Consider the following 17,279-nt stretch of genomic DNA (forward strand, 5'->3'; position numbering starts at 1 on the left):
TGGAGGTAAGAGTAGTTCTATTTATTTAACCAAAATGACAAGAATAAGCTTAACAATAAGAGGACCCTTTCTAATGCTATATAGCTTTTTATTAATAGAATATTTTACTAAATTCTCTTCATCCTCTATCTCTCCCAAAAAGAAGTAGAGGAAATTTCTAACAAATGAGATATAATCACATTCGTAAAACAGAAATAGCAAATGAAATCCAAGAGAAATGATTAAGCAAATATAGGAACCAGTTCATTAAACTGCTGGGGTTATAATTCAAATTTGGGTCTGAGCTTCCTAGCAACCAGAGCAAAAAGTAACTCATTATATAACATATTTCTTAAATTGAAGAAGAGAGTAAGACTTTCTAATTCCTTTCAAAAAGACATTTTCTGGTCTTAATTCTATATTTAATTTCTCATGTGGACCCTAAATCTAATTTCTCATGTGGGCAGCTTATGAGTGACATAATTAACAAACTCAACACAAATTACTACTACAAATTTAGAAATGAGTAAATTTTGTTTGTTTGTTTTGCATCATTTACTTTGTTTTAAAAACTATTATATCATGTTAGTTTCTAATCTGCACAAAATTTTCATGTTGTGGGTGGATTCACAGCATAGGAATCCATAGGAGATGCTAAATGAATGTAGTTCAAGTTCAACTAACCCAACTAACCAAAACTCAGAGAAGTGCATAGATAACATGTCTTCAAATATAACTTTTCTCAACCAGATATAGGATAACAGTTGAACAGCATATAATTTAAAAATATATAATCTTGGTCCTTGCCTGTGAGAGTGGCCACTGCGTTGGTGCTCTGGGGCTTGGACCCTGGCTAGCCAGAAAATAAACCTCCTCTTGTGTGATTGCAAAAAAAAAAAAAAAAAAAAAAAAAAAATATATATATATAATCTTTAGTTAGAGCCTGAAATATCTGTTAACTTCATATGTGAACTTATTCATCTCTTAGGTTAATGGTCTATCTTCTAGTCCTTTTTATCATTCACTGAGGTATGGTCACAGCGGACATTCAGTTAATATTATATATTCACTGATAAAGTAGGAAAATAAACCTTATCAATGGTGGGTTTTTTGTTTTTGTTTCTTGGTGGTCCTGGTGGTGGGAGGTTATTTATACTTTCATTTTTTACCTTATAGCAGTCTCCTCCAGGAATGATTTCCTGAATATATACCAATGGGCCTTCATTCCGGTTAATTCCTCCTAGGATCTTCAGACCAAGGCCTGTTTCCTTGGTAATTGTAATCATCTGAAAGGCAGGATCTCTAAAATAAAGTATATTAGCATTCACAGGTTAATAGGCTAGAGATCTGTACCTACTTCTTTCCTTTAAACTACTTGTTAAATCAAATTCTTAGATCTAGAAACCCAAAATACTTAGTACCGACTAGCAGCTACAAAAGTATGGTGACATAAAAGCAATCAAACGGATTGCCTTACCTATATTTTTAATTTTCTCTACAAAACAACCTAAACATAAAATAATTTATAGCAATAATTCTTATTTCTTTGGAGTAGAACAAAGAAAAGTACTTTAAAAATATTACTTAAGTAAATTTGAAGATATATTAAAGGTGACTGAAGAGATTTGCTTTTAGCTGATTCTTAGAAGACATTGAAATATTCCCAAACTAAATATTTTAGTGAATAAAGTAAGTGACTTTAAAAGACATGTTTGTGGTCTTTTAAAGCAATTCAAATTTCATATGAATCTCAAAAAAAGAAATTATGCCCCCTAAGTTGCATTTCTGAACACACTGGTCAGAGCAGAGACTTTACTTGAATAAGTCTGAAGTAAGTTTTAGGTCTGCCTGCTCACTTATTATTTCCTGGATATTGTACTAAGTAATCAATATACACACATTATGCCATTTAATTTAATATTTATATAATCTTTAAGGTTCTTCTCCTCATTTTTCTAAAAGCCCCAAAATCCAGGCAGGTTAACTTGGTGGCCCAAGTGTAAGCCCCATCTGTCCTACTTTCAGAGGCAAAATGTGATATGAGATCTGCTTTGTTGGTATATTAAAGCCATTGTTGAATACAGGTCCTCTAGCTATCTTCTACTATTTAAAAAAGAGTTACTGGCCGGGCGTGGTGGCTCATACCTGTAATCCTAACACTCTAGGAGGCTAAGGCGGGTGGATTGCTTGAGGTCAGGAGTTCGAAACCAGCCTGAGCAAGAGCCAGACCCCGTTTCTACTATAAATAGAAAAAATTTAATTGGCCAACTGATATATATAGAAAAAATTAGCCGGGCATGGTGGCATGTGCCTGTAGTCCCAGCTACTTGGGAGGCTAAGGCAACAGGATTGCTTGAGCCCAGGAGTTTGGGGTTGCTGTGAGCTAGGCTGATGCCTGGCACTCACTCTAGCCTGGGCAACAAAGAGAGACTCTGTCTCAAAAAAAAAAGAGAAAAGAATAAAAAAGAGTTATTTTATATATGATTATATAGCTTTTAGATGAGGCTTTCTTAGCTTCTGCCATATACATTCTAAATGTATCTTTAAGAAAACTGTTGCATCCAAAAGTTAAATAATTAAAAATAGAAGAATGAAAGGAATTTTTAAAAATTTACAAAACTCTCTGTTTTCGATTGTTTCACTGTCTATATAGCACATCATTCAGTGTCGCATTACAGGCATACTGAATTCAGCTATGTTGGAAGGCCTATATGGTCACCAGGGCAATAGTCAATTAGCTAGAAAAAAGGCAGAGAAGACTGGGTCCTGTCTACTGACAGGAATTTTAGTACCCCAAACCATTCTTTATGGGATATTAGGTTGCAAAAGCATAAAGGAATGAAGCCTAGGAATGGCAAAGATGAAGGAGAGAAAGGGAACTAAGGTACCTCATAAGCAGATCTCTCCAGTAACCTCTTAAACCCCCCAAATGTGAATTTCCCTCAATGGGGGCACACACAATCTCCAGCATAGTCAGTAAAGGAGCCCTCTTTTCTAATCCCAACAAAGTATCTTTTATTAACACAGTAGTGTACTTACTTCTAATCTTTTTTTCTATAAAACTATCTATATTGTTTTTTTTCTGAATAGGTATTATACTATTAATATATAAACACTTTTAGATCCTTTTTACCCATAATTATTATAAGCAATATCTTCATAAAAGTTCTTCTTAAACATAAATTTCAATGCCAACATAAAATTTATACACATGGCTAGGATCTTATTTTAAAATTCCCCTATTGTTAAGAATTTAGATTACATACTCTTTTCTTTTGCTATTAAAAATAGTTCTCCTGCTCAACTTTAATCATAAGAAGAGAACTACAAGTTAAAACTATGTAGAGATACTACTACTCACCTATCAGATCAATAAAAATTTAAAACCTCAACAAGATACTCTAATGACAAAGTTGTGGGAAAAAAGGCACTTTTGTACATTGCTGGTGGAGATACAAAATGGTACAACTTCCAAAGGGAGAATTGGTAATCTCTAACAAAAAACTACCCTCTGAACCAGCAATTCCATTTATAGGAATATATCCCAAAGACACTCTGGCAAAAAATACAAAATGACTTATATAAAAGGTTATTCACTTTGGCATAATTTGTATTCATCAATAATTGCAAACAATCCAAATGTCCCTCAATAAGATACTGGATGAATAAACTGGTACATCTATGCAGTTATAACAAGGAAGATCTTTATAAACTGATATGAAGTGATCACCATGATATAATTTTAAGTCAAGACAAAAAGGCAAGGTCAAAATGGTATATATAATATGACACCTTTTACTTAAGAGCATTCTGGGGAGTGGAATCCAAATATATACAATTATTATCTGCATATATATATATATTATATATATATATTTACATATATGCATTTGTTTATACAAAAGATACACTAAAAAGAATCAAGAATAAATGACCTTGTATAGGAGGAATAAGGGCATAGAGCGAAGGACAAGAATGAAAGTAAGATTTCTCTGAATATATCTTGTTAAATGTATGTTTATAAAATGGCCACCAATTCTTCCCATCCCTGTCTGCACATTCCCTGGCAATGTGACTTTACTACTCCCTTTCACTAAAAATAAAGTCTGTATTTACATTCATTGAATTTGGACTTGGATATTTGAACTGCTCTGGCCAATGGGATACCAGCAAATGTGAGAAAAATAGACATTTGAAAAACACATGTGCTTACTGCTGGGAATAATCTGCCACCACATGAAAAAGCCTGAGTTTACCTCCTGAATGGACTAGGTCTAAAGAAACCTCAGCCATCCAGCCTTCCTACTTGAGACCTCAGAACATGTAAATGAAGCTATCTTACTGGTTAAGACCAGAAATGTTCAACCAACACTCAGAATCATGAGAAAGAATAAAAACTTAATGTTTTAAGGCAATTTGGGGTGGTTTGTTAGTTAGCAAGAGCTAATCTTATATTACATAATGTTTATACTAGAATAATAAGATATTTTAGATATTCAAAAATCAAATATTTTAAAAAAGCAATCTCTAGAAATGACTTTATAGAGAATATAGATTTTGTCCCAGATATTGATGTACACTGAAAGGTAGTTTAATGTATTACTTTAGTCATTATTGCCATCCTAGACTACATTAGACAGCTAACTATAAAAAACTTCAAACAAATATTCATTAATAATCTACATATTTTAAACTATGATATTTCCAGACATTTAATTTAAAAATTACTTTTCAAGTAGACTGGATGATATTACAGCAGATGTATTTTTATACATGTTTTCACCACAGTGGCCTTGGATTTAACAGCTGTATAAATGAAGGTCTTGATGAAAAGTCTAGAAATTCTTCTTTTCCTAAGATTGGAGAAGTAGAAAATAAATTGTCAGGTCTCAGAACAGTCAAATTTGACTCCAACTTTGCATAAAAACATTATATACCCTTAGCACATAAATAATACATATCTGTGTATAGATGTTAGATGTATGATATATTTTGGGCTATGGCACTTTAGTCATTGAAGATAACATCTGAGAAGTGAAAAGACAGCTCTTTAGATAGATAGGTCTATATCTAGATCATTATGAATATCTATATCTATATAAAATCTTAATTTTCTGGCAAAAGTAAAGAATATAGCTAGGCTTTAGGTAACTATTACAGCTTCCAGGACTGGTAAGCTTAAAAATCATATAATTAAAGACAGAAGAAAATGTCTCTTGTGAGCACGAGACTATGAAGTTATAGTCAGAAAAATAATTATACAATACACTTGAAGAAAACAAAATTCTTATTGTCTCACCAACTGTCTTGAGGGACTTCTTGCTGATCCTATATTACTCTGACTCACATTATTCCACAAGCTTCTTAAACACTTTCCTATGAGAAAAAAGATACAATTTTAATTTCTTGTATAGTTCCACTGTGAAAATTACAGAGAACTGTACAGTTTCATTTAGTTAAGACAAACTATATTTGAACAGAGATTTACCAACTCTGTATAAGAAATGTGAATGAAGCAAAGGAACTTAAAGTTGAAAAAGACATTAGGGTCATTTGGTACAATGATTTCTTCCTACTGGAGAAATGAGTAGTTTACATTTAGAGATTGTGTGCTTTTGCCATACAGATGAGAAATAGTTTGTGGTTATTTTCCCAGATAGAACTCAGGCTTTCTAGCTCCCAAGATGGATTTTGGGACCTTATAGACCTGGGTTCCAACTTGAGCTTTTGGGTTTCTCTAAGTTTCAGTTTCTTCATAGGTACAGTAGGTACCTTGATTGTAGTGATGGTTTCACAAATGGATACACATATGAAACTTACCACATTGTCTCATTTTAAATATCTTCTGTTTGTTTGTTGTAAATCAATTATACCTTAAGAAATTTTTTAAAATCCTGATTTTCATTTAAAAATGGCATCTTGACCTTGGCATGCATCTTTTTTCCCCAAGAGATCACTAATATGAGAATAAAGGGTTACAAACAATATAATTCAGAATGTTGAAGTATAAATGGGAAAATAGCCATCAGATGAAAATTTTCAACCAGTGTCTGGAAGATAAAAAAATAAATGGTACATTGATAATTGATGAAAGTGGATTGAAGAAGCTGAAACCTAGGGTAGTGAGTGCTTCTTAAATATATATATGTTTTCATTCCATGGATGGTGAGAAGCTTCTTAAATATTTTTAAGCTTGAGCACACACATACAAAATGGTAATATTTATATGGTGTACTAGGGTAAAGAGAGTATCTGATATCCTTTGAGAAGCTTAGTGGAATCAGCACACCAGCACACCTGCAACTGATTCACAACAAATTCTGGCCTAAGATAGAGATGTAGGAGGAACCCATGCTGCAGAATCCCAGAGAGATCCATGACTCAAAAACCTAAGGTTGTAGGAAGAATAAAACTGAGGCAGAGGACTAAAATCAAGAGGATCATCCTATTTCTTCCCTAACCATTGTATGCAAAAGAAATCATAGATTCTTCTGTAAATGAATTGAAAGGACCCCAAACAGAGAGCCCACCAACACAGAGTTGTGCTCACTGGCCTGGGTATTAAAAACACATTTCACTGCTTGAGCTCAGGAATTCAAGGTTACAGTGAGCTATGATTGGGCTACCCTGCATTCCAGCTTTGGCAACAGAGTGAGACAGATCCTGTCTCAAAAACAAAACAAAACAAAACAAAACAAAACAAAACAAAACCCCACCAAACCAAACCAAACTTTCACAGCGCCTGTAGTGGCAAGCAACAGGAACAGTGGAAGCGTGCAGATCAATAGCAACCAGAGAAATGAAGCCATCGAGCAACAACACTGTCAGCAGCAAAGGTCCAATCGCCATCAAGCAAGAAAGTTACTCAATATTCCATCAGGACAAGAGCAGTGACTTGAGAGGAGGAGCTTCAAATCGTAGGGCTGTGTCATGACTCAGAGTTAGGAGCAACTGTAGTAGTCCACAAGATATATAGCCATGGAAGAGTTCAATTCTTTTGCATAAGTCTATTATAGATTGGTTTAATAATCCATGCATGAGGCAGATCCTCAAACCTCAAGAGATGTAATTTTGATATAGCAATAATAATAGCAACTACCATTAATTGGCACTACGTGTCACACACTATGTACTCCAAATGTACTTATTTAATATTGTCAAAAATGTGCTAGACATAAGCAAAAAAAAAAAAAAAAAAAGCTAAGTTTAAATGGCACAACTTCTATGTGTTAGTCACATGGCCTTAAAAAAATTACCTAACCTCTTGGCATCTCCTGATACTAAGGCAGGAAATGTAACATATAGCTCAAAGGGAAATGTAAAAAACTGAGCAGTCTTTCCCCTGGTACCAAAGTGAATAAGATCCCCATCTAGTGGTGATTTGTCCTAATGGCACAGAGTCTCCTGGTCTCCATGAACATATCCAAGTCAATGCCAAATCTCTATAACAGGTTCCATATATATTCATACTTAACAAGATATTTAAAAATATTTCTATCTTAAAGTACTAAGATAAACTTTCAGTGTTTAAATTATTCCATTCACTTTAACATGCCTGGCAGTGTCCTAATTTTCAGTGTCCTGGATTTTTCTAAGAGCCCCACAATGCAGGCATTATTAATCTGATTTTACATAAATGAAAGCAGAGTTATAGAGAAACTCTGTGACTTGTCTACTGTCACAAGCTAGTTGGTAAAACAGAATTTGAATTCTGTTCTTCCTGGCTCCAAACCCAAGCTTTTTCTACTACAGTATGTTGGGAAATTAACTTATGTGAGAAACTTCATTCTCCAAAAAAGCTGAATGAGAGCATAGTAATAGTAACATGCTGCCTCTTTTATATGAAGATGACACTATTGATTAAACAATAACAATATTGTTATTGATTTACAATAACAGAAGTGGTTTAATCTTACCCATCCAAGCAGTAGGCTTTTTTTTTAAATGACTGAGATATCCATTCATTGTCATATCCTTAAATATCAGAAAATGCCTGTCTCTTCCCTCTCCTTTGCCTGTTTACTACTTCCTCCTTTATACAAGTTTACAAGGTCTTCAACCAACAGGGATTCTAATAAAGTTACACACACACACACTCACACAACTTCCCCCCTTCACATTATTAATGAATGACACAGAAGGAAAACATTTTGTTCATTCACTAAAAAATTATACATTCAAGAAAAATACATTGCTTTTTAGTTTGGTGAGTCATAAGGGAGAAACAGGTCAGCAAAAACACAGAACGTGGAACACTAAAAGAAAAATTCTTTTTTTATATGAAGAATCTATTCTAGAAAATTTAAATGGGAGCTTTACTTTGATATACAAATCTTTTTACTTACAATCTCAATAAACCAGTTTTATTCTACATAATTAGAAACCTCATCTGTCCATAATGCATATGGTATTTGAATGAGATTTAGTTATTTACATTCTCAGAGACAAAACAGTCAATACTTTCTAAAAATAGTTATTTTTACTAGATCAAAAATAGAAAACATAAAATGGAAAGGGATAAAAATATCTTTTGCAAGAAATTATGGTAAATATTAAATGAAATTATCACAATGCCATAATGAAATTGATAGAAATTGCCAAATTTCCCTTAATCAGGGTTTTATTAATTTACTATTCTACCAATTACTGTTACTCCAAATTCTAACCAACAGGGTATATTACAAAACTTGAATTTTTGCCCATCTTGGCAATGTTGTTCTATTTACTGAGGCTTTATCATATATGTTTTTATATCTAGTAAGATCTATCCCTTCTCACTGTTCTTTTGTTAAGCAAGTTTCCCTGGTGGGTTTTGGTTGTCTTTTCTTTTACACATTAACTTCAAAATATTCTTACCTGTTTAGAAAACAAAACAATGCTATTTGTTAGGGAATCAAATTAAATTTACAAATTAATTGAGGAAGTATTGGTATTTATCTTGATGTTATTTTGAGTCTTCCTATCCAAGAACTTGTGATGTCTTTACATTTGTTCAAGTTTTCTTTTGTGACCTGCTATAGTGTTTTAAAGTTGCCTTCATATTAACCTTGCACATTTCTTACTTAGTTAATTTCTAGGTATTTTATTTTTTTGTTGTTAATACCTTTTTAAAATCCATTTAGTAAACGACAAAAACTGTTTTTGAAAACCTTGGCGTAGTGTTTTCTAGAAAATAATTTCCCTCCCACTGTAAATTCCACTATACGATTAAATGTCTTCATTTAAAAATGTTAATAATAAACCAGTTGAAGAAAAAATAGGCACAATTCATGTGTTAGATTTTTGTTGAAAACTGTGTAACTGTGATATGTTGGTTTATATCCAAGTGCATCCTACTTAACACTTCAACACACACACACACCCCTTTATTATGAACAACTGATTAGACGATTTATTGAACTATCTTTGCAACATTTAAAATAACACATCTAGAATAGACCAACAGCTTTGTAAGCAAGAGCTTAATTTCCATCCTTCCTTGCCAAAGTACTTTTATATTTACTTCAAAGAACTTAACAAACTGTGAGGTCAAGAACTCTAATGTGTTTTAGCTGTTTGTCTACAGTGAAAAAATAACAGAAGGAAAAAGAAGGACAGCATGATACCAATGAAGGCAAGATTTGCTGGATCAATACTAAGCCCTGTCTCTTCATAACACTAATAGTAGTTTTAAAGAGCTCATGAGAAATGTGCTTTGCCAGAAACTATTGGCCATCTAGAGGTCTCTGAAAATCTACCAAATTAGCTTGATCAACTGACTGGGATCTTCAGCTCATACTGAGCACAAAGGCTCACATGATTAAATGTCTTAGAGAGGGCCCAAAAGAAAGCCAGAGCTCAAGGAGGCTTTTTGTTTGTTAGCCTTTCCAAGGGCATAAATGAGAGATTTAATTGTTTTTGTGGGTTCACACACTGTACAAAGTAACCAGATTCCATGTGAAGCAATAAAAGCATAAAGAGCACTCCTTAATTTTATATTCAAAATGAAGATGTGGCTAAGGGTCAGAGGGATCTAAGAAAGGTATGTAAATATGACTTATAAAATATCCCTTAAAAGTAAAATTTAGGACATTTAAATAAATAATTATGATGGCTCACGCCTGTAATGCTAGCACTCTGGGAGGCCGAGGCGGGTGGATTGCTCGAGGTTTAGGAGTTCGAAACCAGCCTGAGCCTGAGCGAGACCCTGTCTCTACTATAAATAGAAATTAATTGGCCAATTAATATATATATATATATAAAAAAAAACTAGCTGGGCATGGTGGCACGTGGCTGTAGTCCCAGCTACTCAGGAGGCTGAGGCAGAAGGATCGCTTGAGCCCAGGAGTTTGAGGTTGCTGTGAGCTAGGCTGATGCCACGGCACTCACTCTAGCCTGGGCAGCAAAGTGAGACTCTGTCTCAAAAAAAAAAAAAAAAAAAAAAATGAGAGAATAAAAACATTTTAATGGGCATGGGAGGAGAGAGGATATCAGTAATGGTAGAAAATCCAAATCCAGGGTTTGCCCATCAAAGGCAGGACACCAGTTCATTTTAACACTATGGTTGGCCAGGGGTGATCCAGCAAACACATAAAAATATTTGTTAGTTCATGAATACCATCATAGTATAGTTAATAATTATAAAACATCAGAAACCAACTACATATTAATATATAAACACTGATAATTGGTTAATAGTATACCAACATAAAACAATATTATGTAGTCATCAAAAATAATCTAGGTCATATTTCTGCTATAACCAGTGGGAAAAAAGAAAACGAACAAACAAAAATAATCTGGGTAAAAAACAATAGCAGGCTAAAAATAGATTTTATAGAATAATCTCATCTTTTAAAATTACATTTGTGAAAAAATACTAAAATGTAAAAAGACAATAACTGATAATTGGAATTACCATTATTTTTATTTACTCTTATTTTTATTTCCTTCTTTAAATTATTCTTTATTTTTTGAATGGTTCACAATGAGGATAAATACTGATATATTATTTTGATAAAGAAGGAAAAATATCAAAAAGTTATTAGGTTTGAGTGTGCTGTCTTGGCATTTAGTATTTAAAATTAACCCCTTCTAGGTATGTCTCCTCCTTTAATGTCATTTTCCCATTATGTCATTTTCTTCTTTCACCTCCATTTGCTAAGGTATCAACAAATTTTGCAATTTGAAATTGAAAACAACATAGATCTGGTGTTTCCCAAGAAAACTGTTTATACACTTTGAAGAACTTCTTATGACTACTTTCTTGTAAGCCAACTAACAGGCATTAAAAACAAAACATACCTTTTGCTGTTATAATTTTAAAAAAAGAAGACTCATAAGAAACTCATAGTACAGAAAATATTTAATGTTATTTTCTTCTGAAATTAACCATATATGGTCTGTTTAAAAAGAAAAATTTTGGAATTTTCCTTGCCACTGGTTTTATATTTAGATGTATATTGCATTGGTCTAAAGGCTAGATCTCACTGACCATGTGACTTTGTGCAGCCACTTAATAACCCGGCTCCTCGGTTTCTTCATATGTACAATGACAAAATCATTCATTATGATCTTTAAAGTTCTTTTTTGGCTCTATAAATAAAAAAGTTTATGCCAAGCTTATTAAACTACAAGTCCCTTAATGTTTTTTGAGGGGACGATTTTCTTAAAATGTACATGTACCCCTAAGATCAGTATGGTCCACGAATGGGTTGGGGCATCCTACAGTCATATTATTTCAGAGAAGGGATCAGAGAGGAGGAAAAATGTCTAAAGACATTTCATATTAAGGTTATTTCAAGAGAGGAGGAAGGTAAGATGATGCTGGCTATCCAATAAATAATTTGTCTGGTTTCTGTGACTAGACTCACAAGTCAACTATTTCTTGACTCACTGGAGCTAATATTAAAAATGTAAATATTTCTTGTGTAGTTAGATCTATTGATTAAGTTTTATATTTGAGGAAACATAAGAATAAGAGCATTTAGACACTGTGGCAACTTGTATACTTATCACAGTAGAGACTCTTCAAGATAACATCAGCTGTTTATGTAATTCTAGGGTTGTTTTAAAAATAGTGGCAATATCAGGAATGACTCCTTTCCCTGGGCTAAAGTTTACTTAACTGATGCTTTTAAAATGACAAAGGATTCAGGAAACAAAGATATAATAGTTTAAAGAACTAGTCTTCTCTCTAGGTATTGGGTGTGGTGGTGGTGGAGTACTGGGTCTGGTCTCCCTGCAGATACCAAAATCAAAGGATGCTTCTCAAATCCCTCATATAAAATGGCATAGCATTTTCATGTAACCTATGTACATCCTCCCCTATACTTTAAGTCAAGTCTCGATTACTTATAATACCTAATACAATGCAAATGCTATGTAAATAGTTGTTATGCTATACTGTTTTAGGGAATGATGACAAGAAAAAAAAAGTCTATACATGTTCAGTACAGACACAGACATCATAGGCCCAACTACATTTTTGATGTGTGGTTGGCTGAATCTGTGGATGTGGAACTGAAGGATATGAGGGGCCAACTGTATTTTACTATCTTCTTTATTCTCTACCCAAAGGCAGTATTCCCTTTGTTAACACATTTTTTTCCTTTCAAGAATCTAAGTCAGGCATCCTCAAACTACAGCCGCGGGCCACATGCGGGTGTTTTTGCCCGTTTGTTTTTTTACTTCAAAATAAGATATGTGCGGTGTGCACAGGAATTTGTTCATAGTTTTTTTTAAACTATAGTCCGGCCCTCCAACGGTCTGAGGGAGAGTGAACTGGCCCCCTGTTTAAAAAGTTTGAGGACACCTGATCTAAGTAGTTCAGGAATGCTGCTCATTTGTCTTGGGGGTGGATGAACAAGCATCTGGCTGTAACACACAGCCCAACCCTGTGGAAAACACCAGAAAACTGCTTCAAAGAAGGAGTCTTAGTTTTCTTGAAACATGAGATCCTTATCAGCACAACAGCTCACTGCTCTCAGAAGTTTTCTTAGACCACTCCAGTGCCTTCTGCTTGCTTTCATTTATATAAGTATAATCGTGTGCAGGCACTCTACTAAGTGCTTGTGATATTACGGTAAATAAGCCAAGATTCCTGCTCTTGTGGCATTTACGTTCTAGTGGCGGGAGAAAAATAAAAAAGGAAACAACAGAATGAACTATATTTCAGATACTGAAAGGTGACATCAAATGTGACTGAGCAAATGACGGCTAATTGAGATTGGGTAGTGGTGTCCCAGCTAAGACCCAAATAGTAAGTTGGCCACGGAAAAAATTGAGGGACAAAGTACTCCAAGCACAGAAAAGGTCTTAAGGCAGTAAAACAAACTTGGGATGTTTAAAGAGAAGAAAGAAGTGTGGCTGGGGCATAGTGAACAGGAAGAAAGCAGTAGGAGATGAGGTCAGAGCAAGTGGCAAGGTCTAGATTACCCAGGGTCTTATGGGCCCCAGTAGAGTTGGGAATTTTGCTTGATCTTACTTCACATCACCTGACTAGTCTCAGGAGACTAGCATTTGCCTTTTGCCTTATCTCTTACCTTTAACCTACTAAGGCATTTTCTAGGGTTTTCTGCCTTTGCTTTTAATTCTGTTTATTCCAGATAGGTGGAATGTGCTTAAGCCTGAATCATGTCAGAAAGTCAGTGCATGTGGGATATACTATTGTGCATATATCTCTATGTATATCTTGACCAGGACTGGCTACTTAAACTGCAGAGTTCAAAACAAAATAAAAATGCAAGGCCCCATGTTAAATAATTATGAAGAATTTCAAGATGGTGACAGCAGAGCATTACACCAAGTGTAGGACCCAGTCTCACTCTTGCTGAGGCTGGTCTGGAACTCCAGAGCTCAAGCTATCCTCCGGCCTCCACCTCCCAGAGAGCTAGGATTATAGGTGTGAGCTACCACACCCAGCCCTCAAGCAAATTATAATTCGTTATTACTATTTATTCAAATACATTACTCTCCCTCTTTAAGGTACAGGTATTGTAATAAATAGCTACCAAATAAATGGTTGTTAGTACTGTTGGAATTATTGTTAGGTGTTTAAGATGGCTAAATAGATCCAATAGCTTTATCAGGCAAATAGACAGCTAGGAAATACAGTTCAGTGACTACCACATTAAAATTAAAGCTGCAATTTCCTTAATTTATAGTATGCATTAAAATACTAAAAAATGTAACTACAAACCAAAATTTAAAGTAATACATCTTTATAATATTTAGGTCTTCAGAAAACCTGAAAACCAATAATCAGATAAGAAAACATTTCATGAATATCAAGATGGTTTTTATGAAAAAACTTATTTTATCTGATATGTAAAATTGGACATGATCATAGCTAACTAGAAAGAGTTTACAAGTAATTATTTACTGCTTAAGAATAATACTGAAAACTAAAGGTATCAAGTGTGAAATGTTAGTCTTGCTTTCCATCTTTAAAGTGTATAATTAGCACCTCTACCTGCACAATGGGGTTGGACTAGCCTTTACCTGAAGAGCTCCGATTCCATTCCTGGTAGAACCCATTATTTGGCTGGCATTAGTTACTACAATGATTTGTGCAATATCACAGGCACACTCAGACTCAACAGAATTGCAGCCCAAGGTTATGCATTCAATTCAAGCTTTAGAGAAAAACTTATATTTCAGCATCTCCCAATGTTGCATTATTATTGTGCCTATGTACATTGATAGATTTTTTTTTTCATAAGAACTCCTTGGATCCAGGTTTCAACCTTGGTCTCTGACCTCAACCCTATGTTCAACTCTGTCTAAACTGTTTGTTTTAGCTTAGAAATAACTTCAAAATGTGCCATTTTACAAATAGGCATCTAACCATATTAATGATGATTTTTAACTGAGGTAGAAGAAATATTTCCTAATATTGAAAAGAAAAGCTGCTGTGTTTTTTTTGTCCATTGCAAAGCTGCTTTCTACAAGATTCAGTAAAAACAGCAAGGAGCGAGGAGTCGGAAAAAATCCAGGCTTAAAATCCAGCTCTGCCATTACCCATGTGAATAAGGTTGGGCAAGTTAATTTATCATTCTAAGCCTGTTCCCTCAACTGTAAAATTGGGAGATTGGTCTCTTCATAGTGCTAAAAAGTTTGGAGACTGCTGATTTAAAGAGAGTCCACTGATAACATGGTGTTAAGGACTTAATGTATATGTCTCCTAAAATTACTATGTTAAAGGTCTAACCCCAGTGTAGCTGCAGTTGAATCAAGAAATAATTAAAATTAAATGAGCTCATAAGGTTGGGACCTTGATCCCATGGGATTAGTGCCCTTATAAAAAGAGACAATAGAAAGTTCACTCACTGCTCCCAGGCATGTGAGAACACAGCAAGATGGCAGATGGCTACAAGCCAGGGAGAGCCATCACCAGGAACTCAATCAGCTGATGCCTTGATCTTAGACTTTCCAGGCTCCAGAACTGTAAGAAATAAATTTCTGTTGTTTATGAAACCCAGTCTGTAGTATTTTGTTATAGCAGCCCAAGCTGACTTACATATGGTAACATTGGATTGACGTTAACTTCCTGATTTTGATGCTGTACTGTTGGTTATGAATGAGAAAGTATCCCTGTAATTAGGAGATAAACAAGTTAAATATGAAGCCTATAGTTCTGTAACATCATGTCTGCAATCTATTCTCAAATGGTATAAAAATGTTAAAGACTAGAAAATCTAGGTGAAGGATATATAGATTTGTGTATTATTTCTGCAACTTTTATGTAAAAAATTTTAAATTATTTCAAAGTAAAAGTTAATCGGAGATTTAACTAAATGATGTTTTACATAATACATTCTCCATATAAATGAAATACTAAAAATATTTTAGCTGTCCAGTAAATATGAATTGTTATTTTAAATTATCATATTAATACCAGATATGATAAATATTTTCCTTTATTAAAGTAGAAAGCTACAAAGACCAATACCACCTTATTGCTATAAAAATCATGCTCCTTGGAAGGGAATAGTTACACTTGGCATTTACAGAGTCCAAGACAAAGACACTATTACTGATATATATTTATATTGCTACCTAGAGTTACATGGAAGAGTACCTGGAAGAGCTACCTAGAGTTACATGGAAGAGGTACCTACCCTGAATAGTCAGAGGAAATGTACTGTTAGCTTCAAGGACATTAATGCTTACATGGGATTTGAGTGTACACAGTTAGAAAATTAAAATATGAGAGGTCTCCTCTGAAAGAATCGAAAATTTGGTACAAGAAAAGAGGAATATACAGCTTTTTAAGCTATAAAAAAGCTTTTTAAGCAATGTCATGACACAATATGAATAAATTTGTAGAATCACAGAAGCTTGACATTTTTGAGACAGTGTGCCAGAGTAGAAAGGAGTGAGAAAATACTTGGATTTTATTGGCTCTGCAACTTTCTGGCCTGCGACCACAAGTTAATCAATTACTTACTCAAGGTGACCATCATCACTCACAGTCTTTATTGCAACTGCCTCCTAAGTGTTCTATTTTTTGTTCCCCTGCCTTTAATCCATTCTCCACAAAATAACCAATATCTTTTTTTTTAAAGTGTGAATCAGATTATATCACCTGTACTCTTCAAACACTCCAATAGCTTCCTATTACTTTAAAGATAAAATCCAAACCCTTGGACATGGCTTGAACGGCTCTGTATTATCAGGTCTCTGTATACCTGCTCTGACCCCATTTCCTACCACTTTTCTCCTCCCTTACTATGCTAGGAACACACTGGCCTTCTTTTTGTTCTTCAGTCACATCTAGCTCTTTCTTTCCCCTGGGCCTTTGCGTGGCTTGGAACAGTCATTATGTAGGTAGTTCCTTATCATTATTGAGGACTAGACTCAAATGCCACCTCTTCAGAAAGACCTAGCTTTTCTACCCCTCCCCCTCATCACTCTTAATCACATTATGCTATTTCACTGTCTCCATTGCACTGCTATCTGAAATTCCCTTATTTATGTATCTGTTACTTGATAATCTCCTGAGTTCCTCAGTAGAAAGCACACTCCAAAACAGATTTTGGTTCGGCTTGTTCTGTGCTATAGCCCCAGCAGGTTGAACAGTGTCTGGCGCACAGCAGATTATAATGAATAAATAAATGTTGAATGACAAAGTTTTTCAGGTCTTCAGTTTCAACATCCATAAAAGTGTGGATAATTACACCTGCCCTGGCTATTAAAAATAAAGCCAAACTTTTACTAAATTCTTCCTATGCATCAGGCACCATGATAAATCACTTTATATGCATATTCTTATTTACTATTATGATTTCCATTTTACAAATAAGGCCACCAGGTCTTAG

The 17,279-nt window shown here is 34.3% G+C and overlaps 2 protein-coding genes across 5 annotated transcripts in view; both read right to left on the minus strand.

Annotated features, from left to right (window-relative positions):
- The window catches only part of STXBP4 (syntaxin binding protein 4), a 135,794-nt gene extending 130,435 nt beyond the window's left edge, over positions 1-5,359 (minus strand). For 3 of the 4 annotated variants that reach the window (XM_012766270.2, XM_012771525.2, XM_075994449.1), the window contains exons 1-3: positions 5,279-5,359; positions 4,708-4,832; positions 1,149-1,281 (exon numbers count right to left, since the gene is read on the minus strand). In XM_012766270.2, the coding sequence (XP_012621724.2) occupies positions 1,149-1,281; positions 4,708-4,754 (180 nt within the window). In that variant the 5' untranslated portion in view covers positions 4,755-4,832; positions 5,279-5,359. The remainder of the gene's footprint in view (positions 1-1,148; positions 1,282-4,707; positions 4,833-5,278) is intronic. The other variant, XM_012769972.2, reaches the window with a different exon arrangement.
- Positions 5,278-17,279, minus strand: part of TOM1L1 (target of myb1 like 1 membrane trafficking protein) — a 65,520-nt gene continuing 53,518 nt past the window's right edge. Inside the window, exon 17 of the mRNA XM_012773447.3 lies at positions 5,278-5,355. The gene's annotated coding sequence lies outside the window, so the exon portion shown is untranslated. The remainder of the gene's footprint in view (positions 5,356-17,279) is intronic.

Source organism: Microcebus murinus, chromosome 18 (genome assembly GCF_040939455.1).
Source record: "Microcebus murinus isolate Inina chromosome 18, M.murinus_Inina_mat1.0, whole genome shotgun sequence".
NCBI lineage: Eukaryota > Metazoa > Chordata > Mammalia > Primates > Cheirogaleidae > Microcebus > Microcebus murinus.